The sequence below is a fragment of the Meles meles genome, chromosome 6 (genome assembly GCF_922984935.1).
Source record: "Meles meles chromosome 6, mMelMel3.1 paternal haplotype, whole genome shotgun sequence".
NCBI lineage: Eukaryota > Metazoa > Chordata > Mammalia > Carnivora > Mustelidae > Meles > Meles meles.
In genome coordinates, this window is record NC_060071.1 from 31,885,758 (window position 1) to 31,903,299 (window position 17,542).

At 40.2% G+C, this 17,542-nt stretch overlaps 1 protein-coding gene across 2 annotated transcripts in view; it reads right to left on the reverse strand.

The window, feature by feature from the left end:
* Positions 1–17,542, reverse strand: part of SCAPER (S-phase cyclin A associated protein in the ER) — a 514,148-nt gene that overhangs the window by 154,255 nt on the left and 342,351 nt on the right. For both annotated transcript variants that reach the window (XM_046009648.1, XM_046009649.1), the window contains exon 24: positions 15,374–15,489. In XM_046009648.1, coding sequence (XP_045865604.1) covers positions 15,374–15,489 — 116 coding nt within the window. The remainder of the gene's footprint in view (positions 1–15,373; positions 15,490–17,542) is intronic.

Genomic DNA, 17,542 nt, shown 5'->3' on the forward strand with positions numbered 1-17,542 from the left:
AAACAGAAAACCCCAGATTTTAAAAGTATCTTCTGAGAAGACATTAAAATCTTACTGTCCCTTCTGTCAAAAGTACACTGTGGCTGGGCTGAGATAAGGGCTTCGTGTCCCAAAAGATCATGACTACATGAATGAATCTTATGTCAGTAAGTCTTCGCACTGAAAACCTTGCCTCTGAAAAACAGAGGACAGAAAAGGAATCACAAAACTGGGTATTTCGGCAATAAGTACAGTAACATATTTAGATACAAAAAGGACAGTGGTAGAAAACAAGTGTAGTACAACTCAGGCATTAAGATTAGTACTTATATATGATGAAATAGCTAAACAGAAAAGCCCCAGGTGGTTGTAGCCTAAGAGGATTTGATAATATAACTTAGGAAGTACATAGTTTACTTTATATCTTTAAGCAGTTTGCAGTGGTTAAGACTTTCGGAAAATACTGTTCACCAAAATCCACCATCTTACACCTGTGTCAAGACAACAGATATTTAAAAACAACTGCCATGGGCATTTTAAAACCAGAGCCCCAGCACATATTGTAACTTACCAAATTCCTTTGGTTTGCATTAAGCATTTAATAAATGATATGTAATTACATACACAGGGGAGAGTGAATGACTACGTTCCTACAGAGCAAAATTTTGTGCCAAGTAGACACAGCAAGTCCCAGAGTCCCATTAAGAGAGCTGCAAAGAGCAACTTGGAATTTTCTCAATTGCTCGTTTACCCTGATGTAGATAAGTGTGGAAAAGTGACAGATCCTCAGAAAACACAGAGGATGGTTATCAAATGACACAGAATTAGCCTGACGCAGGGCCTGATCTCACGACCCTTAGATCATGACCTAAGCTGAACCCAAGAGTCGGACGTTTAACTGACTGAGCCACCCAGGCACCCCTAATTTATTTCGATGGTATTAAAAAGAGCTATCTGAAATTAGGGAGATCCAACTGCAGGTAGAATTCTAATGCCCTGGGGCGCATGGATGGCTCACTGGGTTAAGTTAAGCCTCTGCCTTCCGCTCAGGTCATGATCCCAGGGTCCTGGCATCAAGCCCCGCATTGGGCTCTCTGCTCAGCGGGGGCCTGCCTCCTCCCCTCTCTACCTGCCTCTCTGACTACTTGTGATCTCTGTCTGTCAAATAAAAAAATAAATAAAATCTTAAAAAAAAAAAAAAAGAATTCTAATGCCTTAACTGGACTCACCAAGTGAGTGGCTGCCCACAGAATGAAGCCTGTGACCTACGTCTGGCCTTGCACAGAGTGGCCCACCTGAGAAAGCACATGCCAATTCTTGAGGCTGAAAACGGAGACTCCTGTCCAACCACTGAAAACTCTATTCCATTACACGATTACTCTAAGTTACTTCTGGATGAGGTCCTTTTTTTTTTTTTTTTAAAGATATTTATTTATTTATTTATTTGAGAGAGAGAGAGAGAAAGAAAGACAGAGACAGAGAGCAAGAGAGCACATGGAGGGGAGAAGGAGAGGCAGGCTCCCTGTTGAGCAGGGAGCCTGATGCAGGGCTTGTTCCCAGGACCCCAGGATCATGGCCCAAGCCAAAGGCATACGCTTCACCAACTGAGCCACCCCAGCACCCCTCTTCTGGATAAGGTCCTTGCCTGATTCCTCCTCTTTGGAGCCATCACAGTGTATGTTACCGAGTTGGCTGAGCACAGAGATGTCTAATGAAGGGACAACTGTCTTCCTTGTTTCAAGCAGAATATATAAGAATATACAACTATGGAATATATTAACACATTAGTTACTACACTTTCCACTACTCTATTTTTAAAACAGTCACCAGAATGAGTAGAAGTAGGAATCATGCACCTACTTAAAGATAAAATATCTTATGAATGCATAGTGATATTTCAAATTCAAAATCAGGATTAAGGGATTTTTTCCCCTTTAATCTCTTCTATATAATAGCTCTCTATCTTTTCTTTGGCACTGAAAATCTTGGCCCTCAATGGCATCAAGGATGACAGAATTAGATATCTGTTAGGTACTCATTCGTATTATGCTACAACACACAAGAGTTTTAGAAACACAAAATTAACAGTACCACCACTAATTCTAATTACTAAAAACAGTTAAAACATATTTTGGCATATGTCGTATGCATTCCTCACCTCCAATGAAGTTATATTAGCTACACTATCTGATTATCAGGTACACTATGGTCATTTCCTAACATACTCTCCCTCTTAATTTGTTTTCTTTCATTAGTATTTATTGCCATGACCCACTCTGCCTGACCCAGTGATGGGCATAAGGGAAATGGTAAAAGGTCTCTACCCTGGAAGGAGCGCCTAGTCTCCTGAGGAAGCCACAAAAGGCACAGAAGTTTCCTGCTGAGGGACAGTCCTGAAGATGGCCACAAGATGGAGATCAGGGAAAGCTTCCTGAAGATGGCGGCCTCGGGTCTAACCAGACCCTGGGTCCACTTGCAGGATGGAGGCTGATGGGAGGTCCTATGTGAAGTAAAGTACCATGTAATCAGTAAGAACCCTGAGGCGGTGCCCACCAACATTTTTCAAGGTGTTGATCCTGGAGGAGGCAGCAGGCAGGCAAAATGAACTCCATTCCCCGTGTGATGACCGATGTATGTATGGATTATTCAATTTTGACATTCTTGTGACCACAGAAAAGGTGAACTTGTGGCAGAATTTGGGAAGGCTTTTTTTTTGCAGTGGTTAAGGGGACATGTGGATCAGCATGAGCCATGGATGAAGAGGAAATGTGGCGCCGTGAAGACTAGTCTAAACTCATACTGCCTTTCTTGCTCTTGCTCCATCTGTCTGATGCCACAACATGTGGGATGGGCGGGGCTAGTGAGGGAGCCAACATTCAGGAACAACAAATCTCAGCTCAAGATGGGGGTTCTTCAAGGGATGTTAATAATGCTGCTGACCAAATGATCTTCACTGGGGAGATATATATTATATATGCTCTACACTTCAGTTTGCATTAAAACTCAATGTAATCATCACAAAGGATTACTGCACTGCTTATCACAGTCTACCACATATTTTGATAAAACCAAAATTAATTTTTTAAAAGATTTTATTTATTTGACAGACAGAGATCACAAGTAGGCAGAGAGGCAGGCAGAGGGAGAGGAAGGGAAGCAGGCTCCCGGCTGAGCAGAGAGCCTGATACGGGGCTCGATCCCAGGACCCTGGGATCATGACCTGAGCTGAAGGCAGAGGCTTTAACCCACTGAGCCACCCAGGTGCCCCCCAAAATTAAGTTTTAAATTAAACTATTTTCCTTATGAAAATGATGCCCAGAGCAAGGAGTAAGAAACCTTCAACTAGATGTGTTATTGCAAGGGTTTCTTTTTTTTAATTGGTCAATTTGGTACAATAAGAACTGTCAATTTAATTATTCCACAGAGACATATTCTAATTTTAGATGGGAAAATCATATATATCTTAAGTACCCACCTAATTAAACTTTCTTCATTTCCTAAAATTAACCTCCCACTGAGAAGGTGTTATGTTCCAAAGATTAGAATAATACATTTAAAAATGTAGGGTTGGCATCAAATTAAAACATTAATTCTAAAGTCTAGGGCTAACTCTGTCTTGTCTAGTAACAAGACAGTTACCATTAGCCAGTCTTCAGATATGTTCGTAAGGATCTGGTTATGTAATTTTAAATTTACAATTAAACATGTGGGCCCTGGAGAAGACCCCAGGTGGTTTGCAGTGTTAAACAGCAGATTAAAGTCTACAAAACTAATTTCTTTACTTTAATCTTATTAGTGGTACAACAGCTGTCAACTGTAACCATCTCTGTGCAGCCTTTGAGACACAAACAAAATGCCTCAATATGTCAAATGGAGAAGAGTATTTATCAATCACTATGGCTAATTTGCAAATCAATTTTTTACCTTTATTTTCTTAGGGAAAGTTATTTATTTTTAGTAAACCTTGATCTAAAAATAGATATTTAGAATTATACTGAAAGAATCCTACTTAGAAATAAGGAGTTGTTTATTAACAATGGGCTGTCTTCTAGATTTCACTCACAGTGGTAAATACCATCTTTTTTTTTTTTAAAGATTTTATTTATTTATTTGACAGAGAGAGAGAGAGAGAGAGAGATCACAAGTAGGCCGAGAGGCAGGCAGAGAGAGAGAGAGAGAGGGAAGCAGGCTCCCTGCTGAGCAGAGAGCCTGATTTGGGGCTCGATCCCAGAACCCTGAGATCATGACCTGAGCCAAAAGCAGGAGCTTAACCCACTGAGCCACTCAGGTGCCCGCAAATACCATCTTATTAACACTTCCTGAGGGCTATCATGGAGTGGACACATGAGGTAGCGTGTGGTTTCCAACTTCGGAATATCTCTATCAGTTACTGATGGTAAGTAAACACTATGAGAAATTTACTCCATGTGTGCCACCTGATTTAAGTTCTGAAAAGGGTGTGTAAGGAAACAACGAAATGTTAGGTTTCTTTTTTCAACTTCATTGCTAGATCTTTCCTGAGCATTTACTCTTATACATACACATTGCTTTAAGTGGTTTTGGTTTCTGTTTCCCAATTTCTGTTAGATCAGTTCCTCTTGTCCCTCTTTGACTCCTAGGTGGGGAAAATGATTCATATCTACACCAACAAACCACCACCAAAAATCCTAAATTAAAAATCCCGAACATATCAAACAACATCTCCCCCACCAAAAGTCTAAAGCTAAGCAACAAACAAGTAACAATAACACCGCGCTCCAGCAACTCACAGGAATAATGACAGTAATTTTTTCTAAGATATGAATGAAATGGTGCTTTATTTTTATTAAAATAGTGAAAGCTAAGTGTTCACATAGCAGAAACAATAAGGTAATAAGGTATAGAAAAATGGACACCAGACGAGGATGCTCAGTTCTGGCTGCCCATTTGATGATTGATGATAAATCATTTAGTCTTTTTAAGCATCAGTTTCTTCATGTATACAAGTGATAATATTGGTGAAGATATGCCAAAGACTATTAAATAAGTCTAATATATTGCTAAAGCAGCTTTACTGCTCTTTTATTTCTGAAAATGCCAAGTGTTTTGCAGGGGTTCAGAGCACTCCTTTCCGAAAGTTCTCCCTCTCTCGTTCACCTTCTAGCCATGTGAATAAACCAAGTGCCAAGTACTTGGTACTTGGTTAAATAAAAGTGTGTTAAATGACTGAATTCCTCTTTGTGTTTGGTAAGATAGTAGCAGCAATTAAAAGATGAGGGACAAAAACTGATTATGACTTTTTTTCTCCCCCAAATGTGAAAGAAGGAATAAATACATTTTACTCTTCACAGAATTGCCATTTGCCCAATTTGCTCATACCTAGATACTTCTGATATTGTTCTAATGACATTAGGACATTTGTGTCCTATTATTTCATCCTATTATTTCAGGCCTCATGATCTTGCACATGCTGTGCTCTTGGCTCACTTAGGAGGATTTGTTAATTTGGCAAACTCTGAATCTTTTTTAAAACTGAGTTCACATGTTATGACCTTCAGGTGAGACTCTGTATCCTCCTCTGGCATTTAATTACTCCATCCTTTGGTTATTTCTGTACTTAGTGCATACTTCTATAGTTTTACTTAGCACAACTGTACTAAATTACATCTTTCCCTGTTTAGCTCACCCCCTAACAAGTGAGCCTCCCGAGGATATGGACAATGTCTTATTTATTTCCACAACTCAGCACATAGTTCACAATCGGGGTTGTATTAATTCTCTGGGTGAAACGTAGAAATGTGTAATGACATATTCGGTTTTGAAAACAACTGGGAACACAGGTATCTAATGGGTGTTTAATGTCATTTAATGACCCAAAGGATGTCACATACCTTGCAGTGGGCAGGACAATCCTGCATTCTGCCCCAAATGCCACCGGTGTCCTGTGCTAAAGCATGGCAATTCACAAAGCTCCTTTATACACATTAGAATTTCATCTTCACAGTGACCCTGTTAGACAGGCATCTTCCCCCATTTCCCAGATGAAAAATACTACAGCTAGTAAAGTTTTAAGAGACAGGTCTCACACCAAGTACTGGCAAAGCTGGTATCTAAACCCCAATGCTCTTACACCAAGTCGCAGTTGACTTTAATCTGTTAGTGCATTATATTCCCTCTTTTCTAATTCGACATACAGGTATTTCTGGCTTGAGTTCCAAAACAAACCAAGTGGGAAGGGGACTACATTTACAGAAATAAATTTTTGCCTAAGATACATTACATGTTAGACTGTGGTAGTATTTGTAAAATATGATATAATCTTCATTCTGTGTAGGTGTTTTTCAAGAATTCAAGCCCCAAAAGGTGACAAGAGAGTTACAAAGTTAGGAAAGTGCTACATAATTTATCATTCTGAAAGTGCTGAAGAGTGTTTTCTTTTCTTTCTTTTTTTTTTTTTTTAAAGATTTTATTTATTTATTTGACAGAGAGAAATCACAAGAGAGGCATGCAGAGAGAGAGGAAGGGAAGCAGGCTCTCCGCTGAGCAGAGAGCCCGACGTGGGACTTGATCCCAGGACCCTGAGATCATGACCCGAGCCGAAGGCTGTGGCCCAACCCACTGAGCCACCCAGGTGCCCCTGAAGCGTGTTTTCAACAAGACTGCTGTGTTACACTGTCTAGAACACCAAAGGACTTGACTAGACTCCCCACTGATTGTTTAATGCCTTGACACTTTGCCCATAGAAATTCATTGTTGACTTGAAGAAAATTAATAAGAAAATTGGATTCACTTAATAGAAATTAACTTTACAACCATCTTTGCTAGAATACATCAATTTGAAAGGTGAGAGATTTGTATTTACCTTAACTCAAATGCCAGTGCAGAGAACTAGCCATATGCATCTTGATTTTCAATAAAGCAATTGACCTGAATCAATAGCTAGACTTGGTGAAAATAATTCAGGAGAAGATAATAATGTAAAGAAAACAGAGCCTTAGATAAGTTGTGAGTACTGTCCCAGGAGTGATTTAACAATGACAGTCTAGTTAAAGATTTTCTTGAGTAGATAGGTAACCAAAAATGTTTGACAAAACATTACTTGAGAGCTTTCTACCTAGGAAGCAAAAGCCTTAATGTAGACTGGGCTGTGAAAAAAAAAATTTCAAAACTGCTAATTTTATTAGAACATGTGAATCCAGCATCTTCAGATGCAATTTTGGTAAAATCACCATCCCCTCCAGAATGAAGTCTTACATTTCTTACTGGATGAAAGAGAGAGAGAGAGAGAGAGAGAGAGGAATAAGAGACGATGCAATGCTCCGAGGCTTGCATCACATGCTTGAGTATGCCATGCTCTGGGGTAGATGTCCAATAATATGGAGATACTGATTGGTTTCCCCTGAGAGAAACAAAACTGCAATCCCCAAAAAGGTTGCCCTGAAAAGATACAAGCCAGTGCTTTTATTCCTTCTGTTACATACTATAAAATGACTTAAGTAATGGAGAACAAATTGTCTTTTACAAATGTTCTCTCTCCTAGCAATTGAAACTGTGCCCTTAAAGGCATATTATTCTGTTCTTAAAAGTGTAATGAAGCTTCATCTTGGAGCACAGGATTAACGTTCTGAGCGGCACCACACTGCCAGGACTTGAGCAGGGGAGGGATAACTGCTCTTGCAATCTCCTCACCTTCTGAACATTGCAGCCTCACCATCTCAACTGGCAACTGGTTTCCAATTTCAGAAAATAACTGGTGAAATGATTGAGTTTCTCAAGAACAAAGTTATTTTTATTAAAAAGTTGGAATATGGCCCATTATGATCCAGTTTGAGAGAGCAGGGTCTAAAGAAATAGATATTTCAGTTGTTTATAAATATAAGACAATGTTACTGGGATTCAAACTAAGTCCTAATTATCAAGTTAATGCTGAGGTAACCAATCAGGGATCAAAGGGTCACCAAGAAAGTTAACACTTAAGAGCTATAAAAAAAAATGAGCAGTACTGCTATTTGTTCTTAAAGAACAATACGTAATACATGCTCTTATCTTTGATTCTGAAGATAAGCTCCATACTCTAGAGTATATTACTTAAGTATGTTTGCCTTAGAAACCAGGGATAATAGCAAGTTTAATCTACATTATTTTCTACACAGATTCTCCACATTAGGGTTAGTAGAGAAAAGGGAAATTCAGCCTGTAGAAACATTTAATGTTCACAACAAACTATACCCTAGAGAACCTGCAGAGCGTGCTTTCTCTGTTTCTACTTTATACTGTGGCCATTCATTCATTCATTCTTGATATGAACGCATTTAGAAAAACAAAGGAGGGGCGCCTGGGTGGCTCAGTGGTTTAAAGCCTCTGCCTTCGGCTCAGGTCATGATCTCAGGGTCCTGGGATCAAGTCCTGCATTGGGCTCTCTGCTCGGCAGGGAGCCTGCTTCCTCCTCTCTCCCTCTCTGCCTGCCTCTCTGCCTACTTGTGATCTCTGTCTGTCAAATAAATTTAAAAAAAAAATCTTAAAAAAAAAAAAAGAAAAACAAAGGAGGTCACAAGGAAGGTTCTATAACATAGTCAAGTATTTTCAAGTCAATCAAGAGTTTAAGAAATCTTTAATATTGGGGTGACTGGGTACCTCAGTCGGTTAAGCGTCTGACTTTTGATTTTGGCCCAGGTCATGATCTCAGGGTCCTGGGATCCAGCCCTGCATCAGGCTCCTCACTCAGCTAGGAGTCTGCTGGAGGGTTCTCTCTCTCACTCTCCCACTGCCCCTCCCCCCAAGCTTGGGTGCGAGCACACTCTCTCTCTCCCAAATAAATAAATAAATCTTGAAAAAACCTTTATCATTTTTATTTAAAAGTATTAGGCTCTTTCGGTTGAAGGGACAAAAATTCACTAAGAATATTTCAAGTAAAAAGAGGCATTTGCTATAAGGTTACTGGAAACTTCCCACGAATCCAGGAGAATATGAACTCCTAGACCTCAGGAGGGCAGGAACAATGCCAGCTCTGTAGACTGGACCTGCTCTCATTTCCATCTCCCTTCTCTCTCCTGAAGCAGTTCTGTTCTCCCTTTTTCCCAAATGGCCTTTTGTTGGCCCTGCTAAACTGAGAGCCCTGTAATGGCCATCCCAGAAGTTACTCTACATGATTTTTCAAATTCAAATACACTAGAAAAAAATGAGTTGGAGCTGTACAACTTTCCAACTGCAAACTCCTGAGAAAAGCCTGACTGGGTCAGTTTAACTTTCTGGGCTGAGTTTTAAGTCTGATATTGTTGGCTGGTCTATAGATTGGCTGCTGAAGTCAAATGTCCACTTTTGGTTTAATCAGGTATGGCCATTGAGGGAGGCATCGCGTGGCATAAGATGAGCTGCTAAGAAGAGGCCTGGGTGCAATGTTTAGAACAGGTGGTATTCACAACACCCAGAAAAACAAGGAGACAACAAATATGAAGTGAATGTGACAAACCAGCAAGAGAGATGAAAGCATAATAAGGAATCTCATGGTGAAAACTGGATGAACAGGGTCTGGACTGTGTTGCAAACTGAAGAGAAAGGCAAAGATGTAACAAATTTAACAAAACAAAACAATTCTCCACCTCCACCAAAATGTAAAGTAAATAAGTCCCCAAAAGAACAGACAAGTGAGTCAAGAGAACAGAATAAGAAGTAAGCTATGGTGCACATGAGGGGAGGCATCTTAGGAACCTACATTTACAGATACTGGATAGTTAGCAAAACAGTCCTTTTATGACGAGTTTGTGTATACCACCAGAGTGCCTGCCACGCAAAGATACACAGCAGGCTACTACTAATGATATTTAAAGTTTAATCCATCTCACTTTCTATGACCCTAAGTTCCCTGTGGACAGGGTCTATTTCGAATGGCTCCTAGATGTGGCAATTCCGTTCCCATGTCCACACATGCATACAACTGCTCCTAAGGGGACTGCCAAGAAAATAGTTTTCTCCTGGTTAATAGAATTGGAAGCCATAGATCATTCACCTGGATGATGCTTCTGGAATGCAAAGGGATATCTCTTTTCCATTATAAGATGAACTCCACCAGTCTCTATGCTGTATCACAAGACCAAGAAAGGGAACAGAGGCCTTTAGGGACAAAACCTCAGTAATCATGGGAAAGCAATTCTGAATGCTCTCTTTGCTATTTGGAATGAATAAACATGCTTTCAAAAGGGAAATCCTGGCTCTTTCAGGTTGCAGTAACCCTCATTCTGGTAGTGGGCCATAGGCATGTCTGCTAGTGACTGTGAGGAGTGAACAAGGTAATATAGGCAGAAGAGTGTCTAGCACGGAGGACACACTTGGTAATGTTAATTAAGGTCTGTCTCCTCACCAACACAAAGGATCCAGTAAATGCAATACTGCCAAGTGGGTTTCATTTTATTTTACACTTAGGAGAATAAATTTGTGATATCTCATAAATGATCCTCCTAGGAAGCAAAACTCCACCTCATATCCTTCTAAATTCATTCCTTTTTATTATTATATTCAGTGACTACTGTTTTACCTGAGAAAGACTGGTTTATTACAGGAAAAGGTCTATACTATGAAGAAGAAAAAAGCAACTTAATTTGATCTGAATAAATAGGTAAACTTCATAAAGAACACAGCAGTCAGAAGGATCTGTTTTTCAACAGAGTTTAAAATGGGGACAATCTTATATATACTGACGTGTCCTGGTTCTAAAACTGTGCTAAGGATGACCAAGAATTCAGTTCTAGCATTCCCATTTGGCTTTTTGAATAAGTAGCAGTACAGATACTTGGCATAATTATAAGTACACAGAAATTTAAAGACAGAATTAAGAACACTTCCTAAAGTCTAGCTAACAGAGTGGTCAAAATCAAGAGGACCCTATTTGGCTAAGTCCACAGAGTCAAGTATTTGATACAGTGAGTTCTTTTACTGCTTTATTTCCATGTATGGGGAAAATAATTTATTCACATATTCAAATGATATTTATTAAGATGCCATGATGATTTACAATAAATAGTAATAATGTTTTTATAATAATAAAAAGTAATACATTTACTATGGTTTCCAGTCCCAAGAAATTCCAGTCTGTCTGTACAGAGATGGGGAGATGACAGTACAACAGATGGAATACTTGGCAAGACAGCACATTAATAAGATGCTAAACAGAACTACTTCCTAATGTTTGGGGCATCAGTGATTTAGACGAAGACGCAGGTGTTCTACAGATCAACTTTAGGTCTGGCACAAAGTTTAAGAAAAAGACACTAAATTAGAGGTCAAGTCAGAATCCAAAAGGATCTTGACAGGTGAGGCTAAAACTGACCAGGATGAAGATTGACAAAGATAAGACAAAAAAAAAAAATGCCCAAGTAAAATGAGTAGATTACAGCTCTTTAGAAGCCAAAGTGACACAGAGTGAGGGACTTAAAGCTCAGTAATTAAGTAGGGTCATGCAAAGTCCACCTCATAACAACTAAAACAAAACCCACCAATAAGAGTTAAGTGCTTTTGTTGTACACGTACTTTGAATTCTCACAACAGCCAACAAGTCCTACACGACACGATAGTGTTACTGCTTAACTGAGGCTCTGTGAGAACACACAACTTGGCCCAAGGTCATATAACTAATAAGTGAAAAGCAGAGAATCTCAGCTCAGATGTGACTCCAGAGCCTGTATATTTTCTTCTATGCTATGCTGTCTGCACTGGTTCATATTGATGAGACTACTTTTATATAAAAAAAGTTGGGTCCAGAGGGACAACGAAGGAAGATAAGCAAGACTGACAGAGAAGAAATGGAGGCCGCGTGAGTACTCCAATTGAAAAACCTAGAGTGGCTTGGTGAGTTAACCATTTGGCCCTTTCGTTGTCTATGAGTATCAAGAACTAAGGATACCAAGTAAGTAAAATGCAACGTGGGAAGACTTAGCCCAGTGATTGCTTTTCACGGTCCAAAATGTCTGCAGGTTTCCTTGTGAAATATGAAAATCTATTGCTGCCTGAAAGGGTCTGGAGATGTGGAGTGCCACTGAGTGCCAACTCTCCCTTTCAGTATCATTGCCGCTCTGTAAATATAAGATAAAAACACAACACAAAGCTTTGGACCACAGCTTCTGGTCACAGCAGATCTACCTTCTTATTTACATCACCCGGGGCATTCTCTACGCCCAAAGAAAATGACAGACCAACATTTATTTGCAAATATTAAAAGCTATGTTAAACAACTGTTATTAGCCTAAACCAAAGAAAAGGCTAGAATATTCATTCATTCTTTTGTATTTGTCTTCTGCAATTTAAGTTAGCAGTACATTAACAGGAGGCTTCCCCCAAGTATATACCACATGAAATGAAAATCGCCTTGTTTCAGGCTGATCTTTCTTGGCACCAAAAATAATTTTATTGGAGAACATATGTTAAGAAGGTTGATTTTGGAATATCACATCTTAATAAAGTCCTCTCAAGGATTCAAGGATTCAAGCAGTTATATGGGCTTTTCTGATTCTAACAAAGGCAAAACAACCTACCAACGATTTCAGAAAGGTTTCACAAATTTAAATTTTCAGAAGTGGGTATAATTTTGCATTTAAAAAAAATCTTCTGGAAGCAAATATTCACTCCCAGTAAGTTACCCAGCAAGAATTATGAGGAAACGGCTGAGGTACTACATAGAATGAAAAGGGAATGAGGCAGGGTGGTGAGAAAGGAGAAGCAGGGAGCTGGTCTCTCCACTGCCAGAGCTCAGGGCTGCAGGGGCAGTGAAATAGCTAGGTCTCTAGTCACAGGTGAGCCATGCGGTAACTGTCTAGATGATCCACACGGTAAATATTCCCCGATACTGACCGACACTTCTCAAAACCTCTGCTGTTTATTCTGAGAAAAATTAATGCAGGATAGTAAAACAAACAAACAAACAAACATAAAAAACCAACAACAAACCCAGCCTCTCTGGGTAAGAGCCATGAAATGCCACAGGAAGCAGAGAAGAAAATGAGCTAATGTGACAGGAGCTTCATAGAGTTGAGGGATGGGAGATCATCAGGGTCAGAAGGGGAGGGCTTGGGCAGGCTGAGAGCAAGGGAAGTCCCCAGGGACTATGGAAGGCTGAGGAGCAGGGCGGGACGGGGGGAGGGGGGTATTGTACACAACAGTAGCTGGAACACTTCGTGTTAAGCCACTAACTCATGCCCACCAGAGTGCTCTGAGTCTATACCAATTCTCACTGAGCTGGGGCATGTCTCCTGCCCCTTTCTGAGTAAGCAGCATAATATTCTCATAGTCTTAATCCGTTAGCTCCGAGAAGTGAGGCTAATTTAGAAAGTAGAGTCATGATCTTGATCTGTGCTCAGGAGAAGAGAATCTTAGAGCTGCTGCTTGATGCCCACTGACCCGAGTGGAGCCCCACTCCACAAGCAGTGCCTGGCTGAACACACAAATCTATTGGTGTAAGGTGAGATGAAGAAACAAACTCTCAATCCTGGCACTGTGGTCAGCTGGCTGCCATCAGAGGCACACTGGCCTGGACTCCCTGGATTCCAGGGCTCCTTGCCAATGTTGGTGTGCTAATTCTTGCTTAGGTCTTCTTAGGAACTACGGAAACCTCTTCTGTTCCCTAAATGATGGTACAGGTAAATACCAGACCATGCTTTTTGCCACAATGACAAAGGTCGTTTTTGTGAAACAGGCATGTAGTTTGGCTTACCAGCCAGGGAACTCAGTGTCATGCATGTGGAAACCTACCGGAAAACAAACAAAAACAGCAGAACAAGACAAAACGAGAAGCTGCAGGTGCTTTTAAGATGAACAGTATGAATGATTAACAGTTATCAAAGCACTGTCCCAAAGAATCAAAAGCCGATTCCTTTCTTACCTCAAATTTATTGTGTTTCATTCTTTTCCTTCCCCTCTCTCTCCCTGTCAATTAACAAACACTGAGTGATGACAACATGCCAAATAGCATACTGTCAATAAAGTCCATTTTGAAGAGGAACACCAATTCTCCCGGGTTAGAACCTGACTCAAAGGCTACCTATACCTTCTTTTATTAATCTCCACTTTGTCAGCAGAGCAAAGGAACCCAAAGTAACTTCGGCATCAAACAGTTTGCACTTAGAAATGTCCCATTTCAAAGAGACAACGCTGTCTTAAGGCAGAGGCAAGACTATCACTTAGAAACTGTCAGCTCAGATTTATATAAAAAGAACTCTCACATGTATTTCACTTGATCCCCACCGTAGAGGTAAATATGAGACCCCCGTTTAGAGGAAACTGATGCAACAAGAGTAAGGCACTTGCCCAAATTCTCCCAGCTGGGAACCAACAGAGGTAAAACAGAATCCAGGTTCATCCGACTCCAAAGCCAGTGCTATTTTTATTTTGCCAAAATGCCTCTCAAGAGTAAAGATAAGGGGCGCCTGGGTGGCTCAGCGGGTTAAAGCCTCTGCCTTCGGCTCAGGTCATGATCCCAGGTCCTGGGATCGAGCCCCGCATCGGGCTCTCTGCTTGGCTGGGAGCCTGCTTCCTCCTCTCTCTCTCTCTGCCTGCCTTTCTGCCTACTTGTAATCTCTATCTGTCAAATAAATAAATCAAAAAAAAAAAAAAAGAGTAAAGATAACATATTCTTGGAATTTCTTTTCTGTAGTATCCAATGGACAAATAAAGTACTCACTTAGGTTGGGCTAACTAAAATATTTAGGTTTTCTCAGTGATATAAGTGAACTTTTATCAAAACTCACTTAAACTCTAAATAAGAGTCTCTAGAAAATATTCAGGAATTGTGTATGCTACCTCTCCGGAATGTAATACTTCTGAAATAAAGCTGTCTGCTACTATATCCCAGGTGGCCAGGGCTCACTGAGTGACTGAAGAGAAGGGGAAAGCAGATCTTGGGTGGAAAGCTTGCACAGGATCCTTATGACAAAGAGCAGTTTGCAGTTAAAGACCAAACTGCAGTGCAGTCCCCAGCTATTTGGCTGGGACTCTCGACTACAGCAGTCTTGGCTTCAGACTGCTCTTCCGTTAGTTAGGGATTTCTTCAAATTTCACAGCTCAGGCTTTTGTTAATGTACTTACCTCTTCTAGTACCCAACACAGAAAGTAACCCTTCTGTTACTACCATTCAGCTCTGTGCAATTTATGTAAGCAGTACAGCTGCCCAGGAGTTCATTCAGTCTCCTTGTTTTAGGATTCGAGAAGGTCACAGACGAAAGAGATTTCCTTTCTAAGGCTTTTTCGGCTCGATTTGAGTTTTGTAAGTGAAGTTGAGCACCTCTGTTCTTCTCCCTAATGGGGGGTGTAAGCTTTTGCTATTCAAGCCTGAATACATATACAATTTTCTTATGGTCCTCCATGTGGAAACCATAGGGCAGAAATGACTCACAAATGAAACGTGAAAGACAGATTAAAAAACTATACTTACTTAGGAGGAATTCGTGAAGCTGTGTTCACATTTGTGGTTGGGACTACTACTTGAAGAATGTGTTCAAGGGCAGTTAATCCACCAGCAACTTGAAATGCAATCTGATCTGCTACATTCTAGACAGAAACACAAACAGAAATCAGCCCAATTTCCCAGGCATAAAATTATCACCAAATAAAATATTTAGTGGTAGTGTCAAACACTGTGTTGGTTCCATTATTCTACAAATATTTATTGAATGTTTATGCAGTGCTAGGAACAGCAGGTCAAAACACATAAGACAGAATCGCTGTCCTCCATGAAGCTTAAAATTTAGTGGATGAGAGCAATACCAGTCAAAAACCATAAATAAAATAATTTCAATTATGATAAGTACCTTAAAGAAAAAGGAAAGGTGCTCTATAAGAATAATGGGGAACCAACTACATATTGGAGAAAGGGTCAGCACAGGCTTTTCTAGGAAAGTTGAGGCTTTGAAGCAGGCCAAAGAAAAGGGAAAGGGATTGAGCACTCCAGGCAGAGGACAAAATCTTTTCACACAGAATTTTTAGCAATACTTTTAAGGACCACATCATTTTGTCATGTTAATTTCCACCTAATAAGACAAATGGACTGCCATAAAAACTTCCTGTCCTATTCCTTTTTAGTAGCAGAAGAAAATCTAATATCTAACCATCCACATGTCTTTATTCACCACCTCAGCTATTTTAGGGAGGATATTAAGTTACCGTTTTAGAACTCAACCTATGATTCTTTCTTTCTGTAAACAATTTCTGGATTGTTTACAAATCTCATGAAGGGACCATCTCTGGGTTCTTTGTATTCCTGTGGCATGGGGAAAGGCCAGGGCCATTCTATGGGCCACTGTACTTTTTTTTTTTTTTAAGATTTTATTTATTTACTTGACAGAGAGAGATCACAAGTAGGCAGAGAGGCAGGCAGAGAGAGAGAAGAAGAAGCAGGCTCCCTGTCAAGCAGAGAGCCCGATGCGGGGCTCGATCCCAGGACTCTGAGATCATGACCCGAGCCGAAGGCAGAGGCTTAACCCACTGAGCCACCCAGGCACCTCACTGTACTGGTTTTTAACGCACACACAGAATCACTGCATCATATTCCAAAAAAAGTAGGAGAGCAACCTGCGATGGGCTACATTGTGTCTGTCTTCCTGCCCCCAAATTCTTAGGTTTAAGTCCAACCCCTAGTACCTCAGCATGTGACTGTTTTGAGGAGGTCTTTAAAGAAGTGATTTAATTAAAATGAGGCTGTTAGGGTAGGGCCCTAATCCGAATGACTGGTGTCCTTGTAAGAGGAGGAAAAGACACCAGAGATCCAAGTGCATAGAGAGAGGGCTGTGTGAGGCAGAGAGGAACCTGCTATTTATAAACCAAGGAGAGACTGACCTCAGGAAAAACCAAACCTGCTAACATCTTGATCTTGGAATTCCAGCCTCCAGAATTGTAAGCAAATACATTTCTATTGTTCAAGTTGCCCAGTCTGTGATACTTTGTTACGGCAGCCCTAGCACACAAAGGCACAACCCTCCTATTATGTCATCACCTTATGTTTCTTCTAATAGTATTTTACAATTCATGAAGCCTTGAAATATCTTTGACATACTTAAGTATTTTTTGGCTGGGGGGGGGGTGATACTGAGGGGTGGGATATGAATTATACACAGGCTCTGTCAAACATGTTTGCCTGATTCTTCTGATGTTCTAAGCACAACGCTCTGCTTGATGTGGACTACTGATTACTGACCGGCTTTAGTAAAGCTCTAGACTCTGGTAGTACAGTACCTTAGTCATTCAGTTATGTACTACATGCACAATAAAATACAGTTTGAGACTATAATAGGTTTATTGTGAATCCTAGACAAGAACTCATACTTTGAGGACAGATAATTTCCTTTGCAATAAAACTAACAATTAAAAACTTGAAAAACCCAGGTGTATTCAGTAATTTGAAACCATAATGCTGTTACCATTCTTTATTCTTATGCTAGGATGTCAGTGTGATTAGAAAATGATAACAAATTTTCATGAGTGTTCTGTAGTTCCTCGAGTACAGGTCCTTTACCTCTTTGGTTAGGTTTATTCCCAGGTATCTTATGGTTCTTGGTGCTATAGTAAATGGAATCGATTCTCTAATTTCCCTTTCTGTATTTTCATT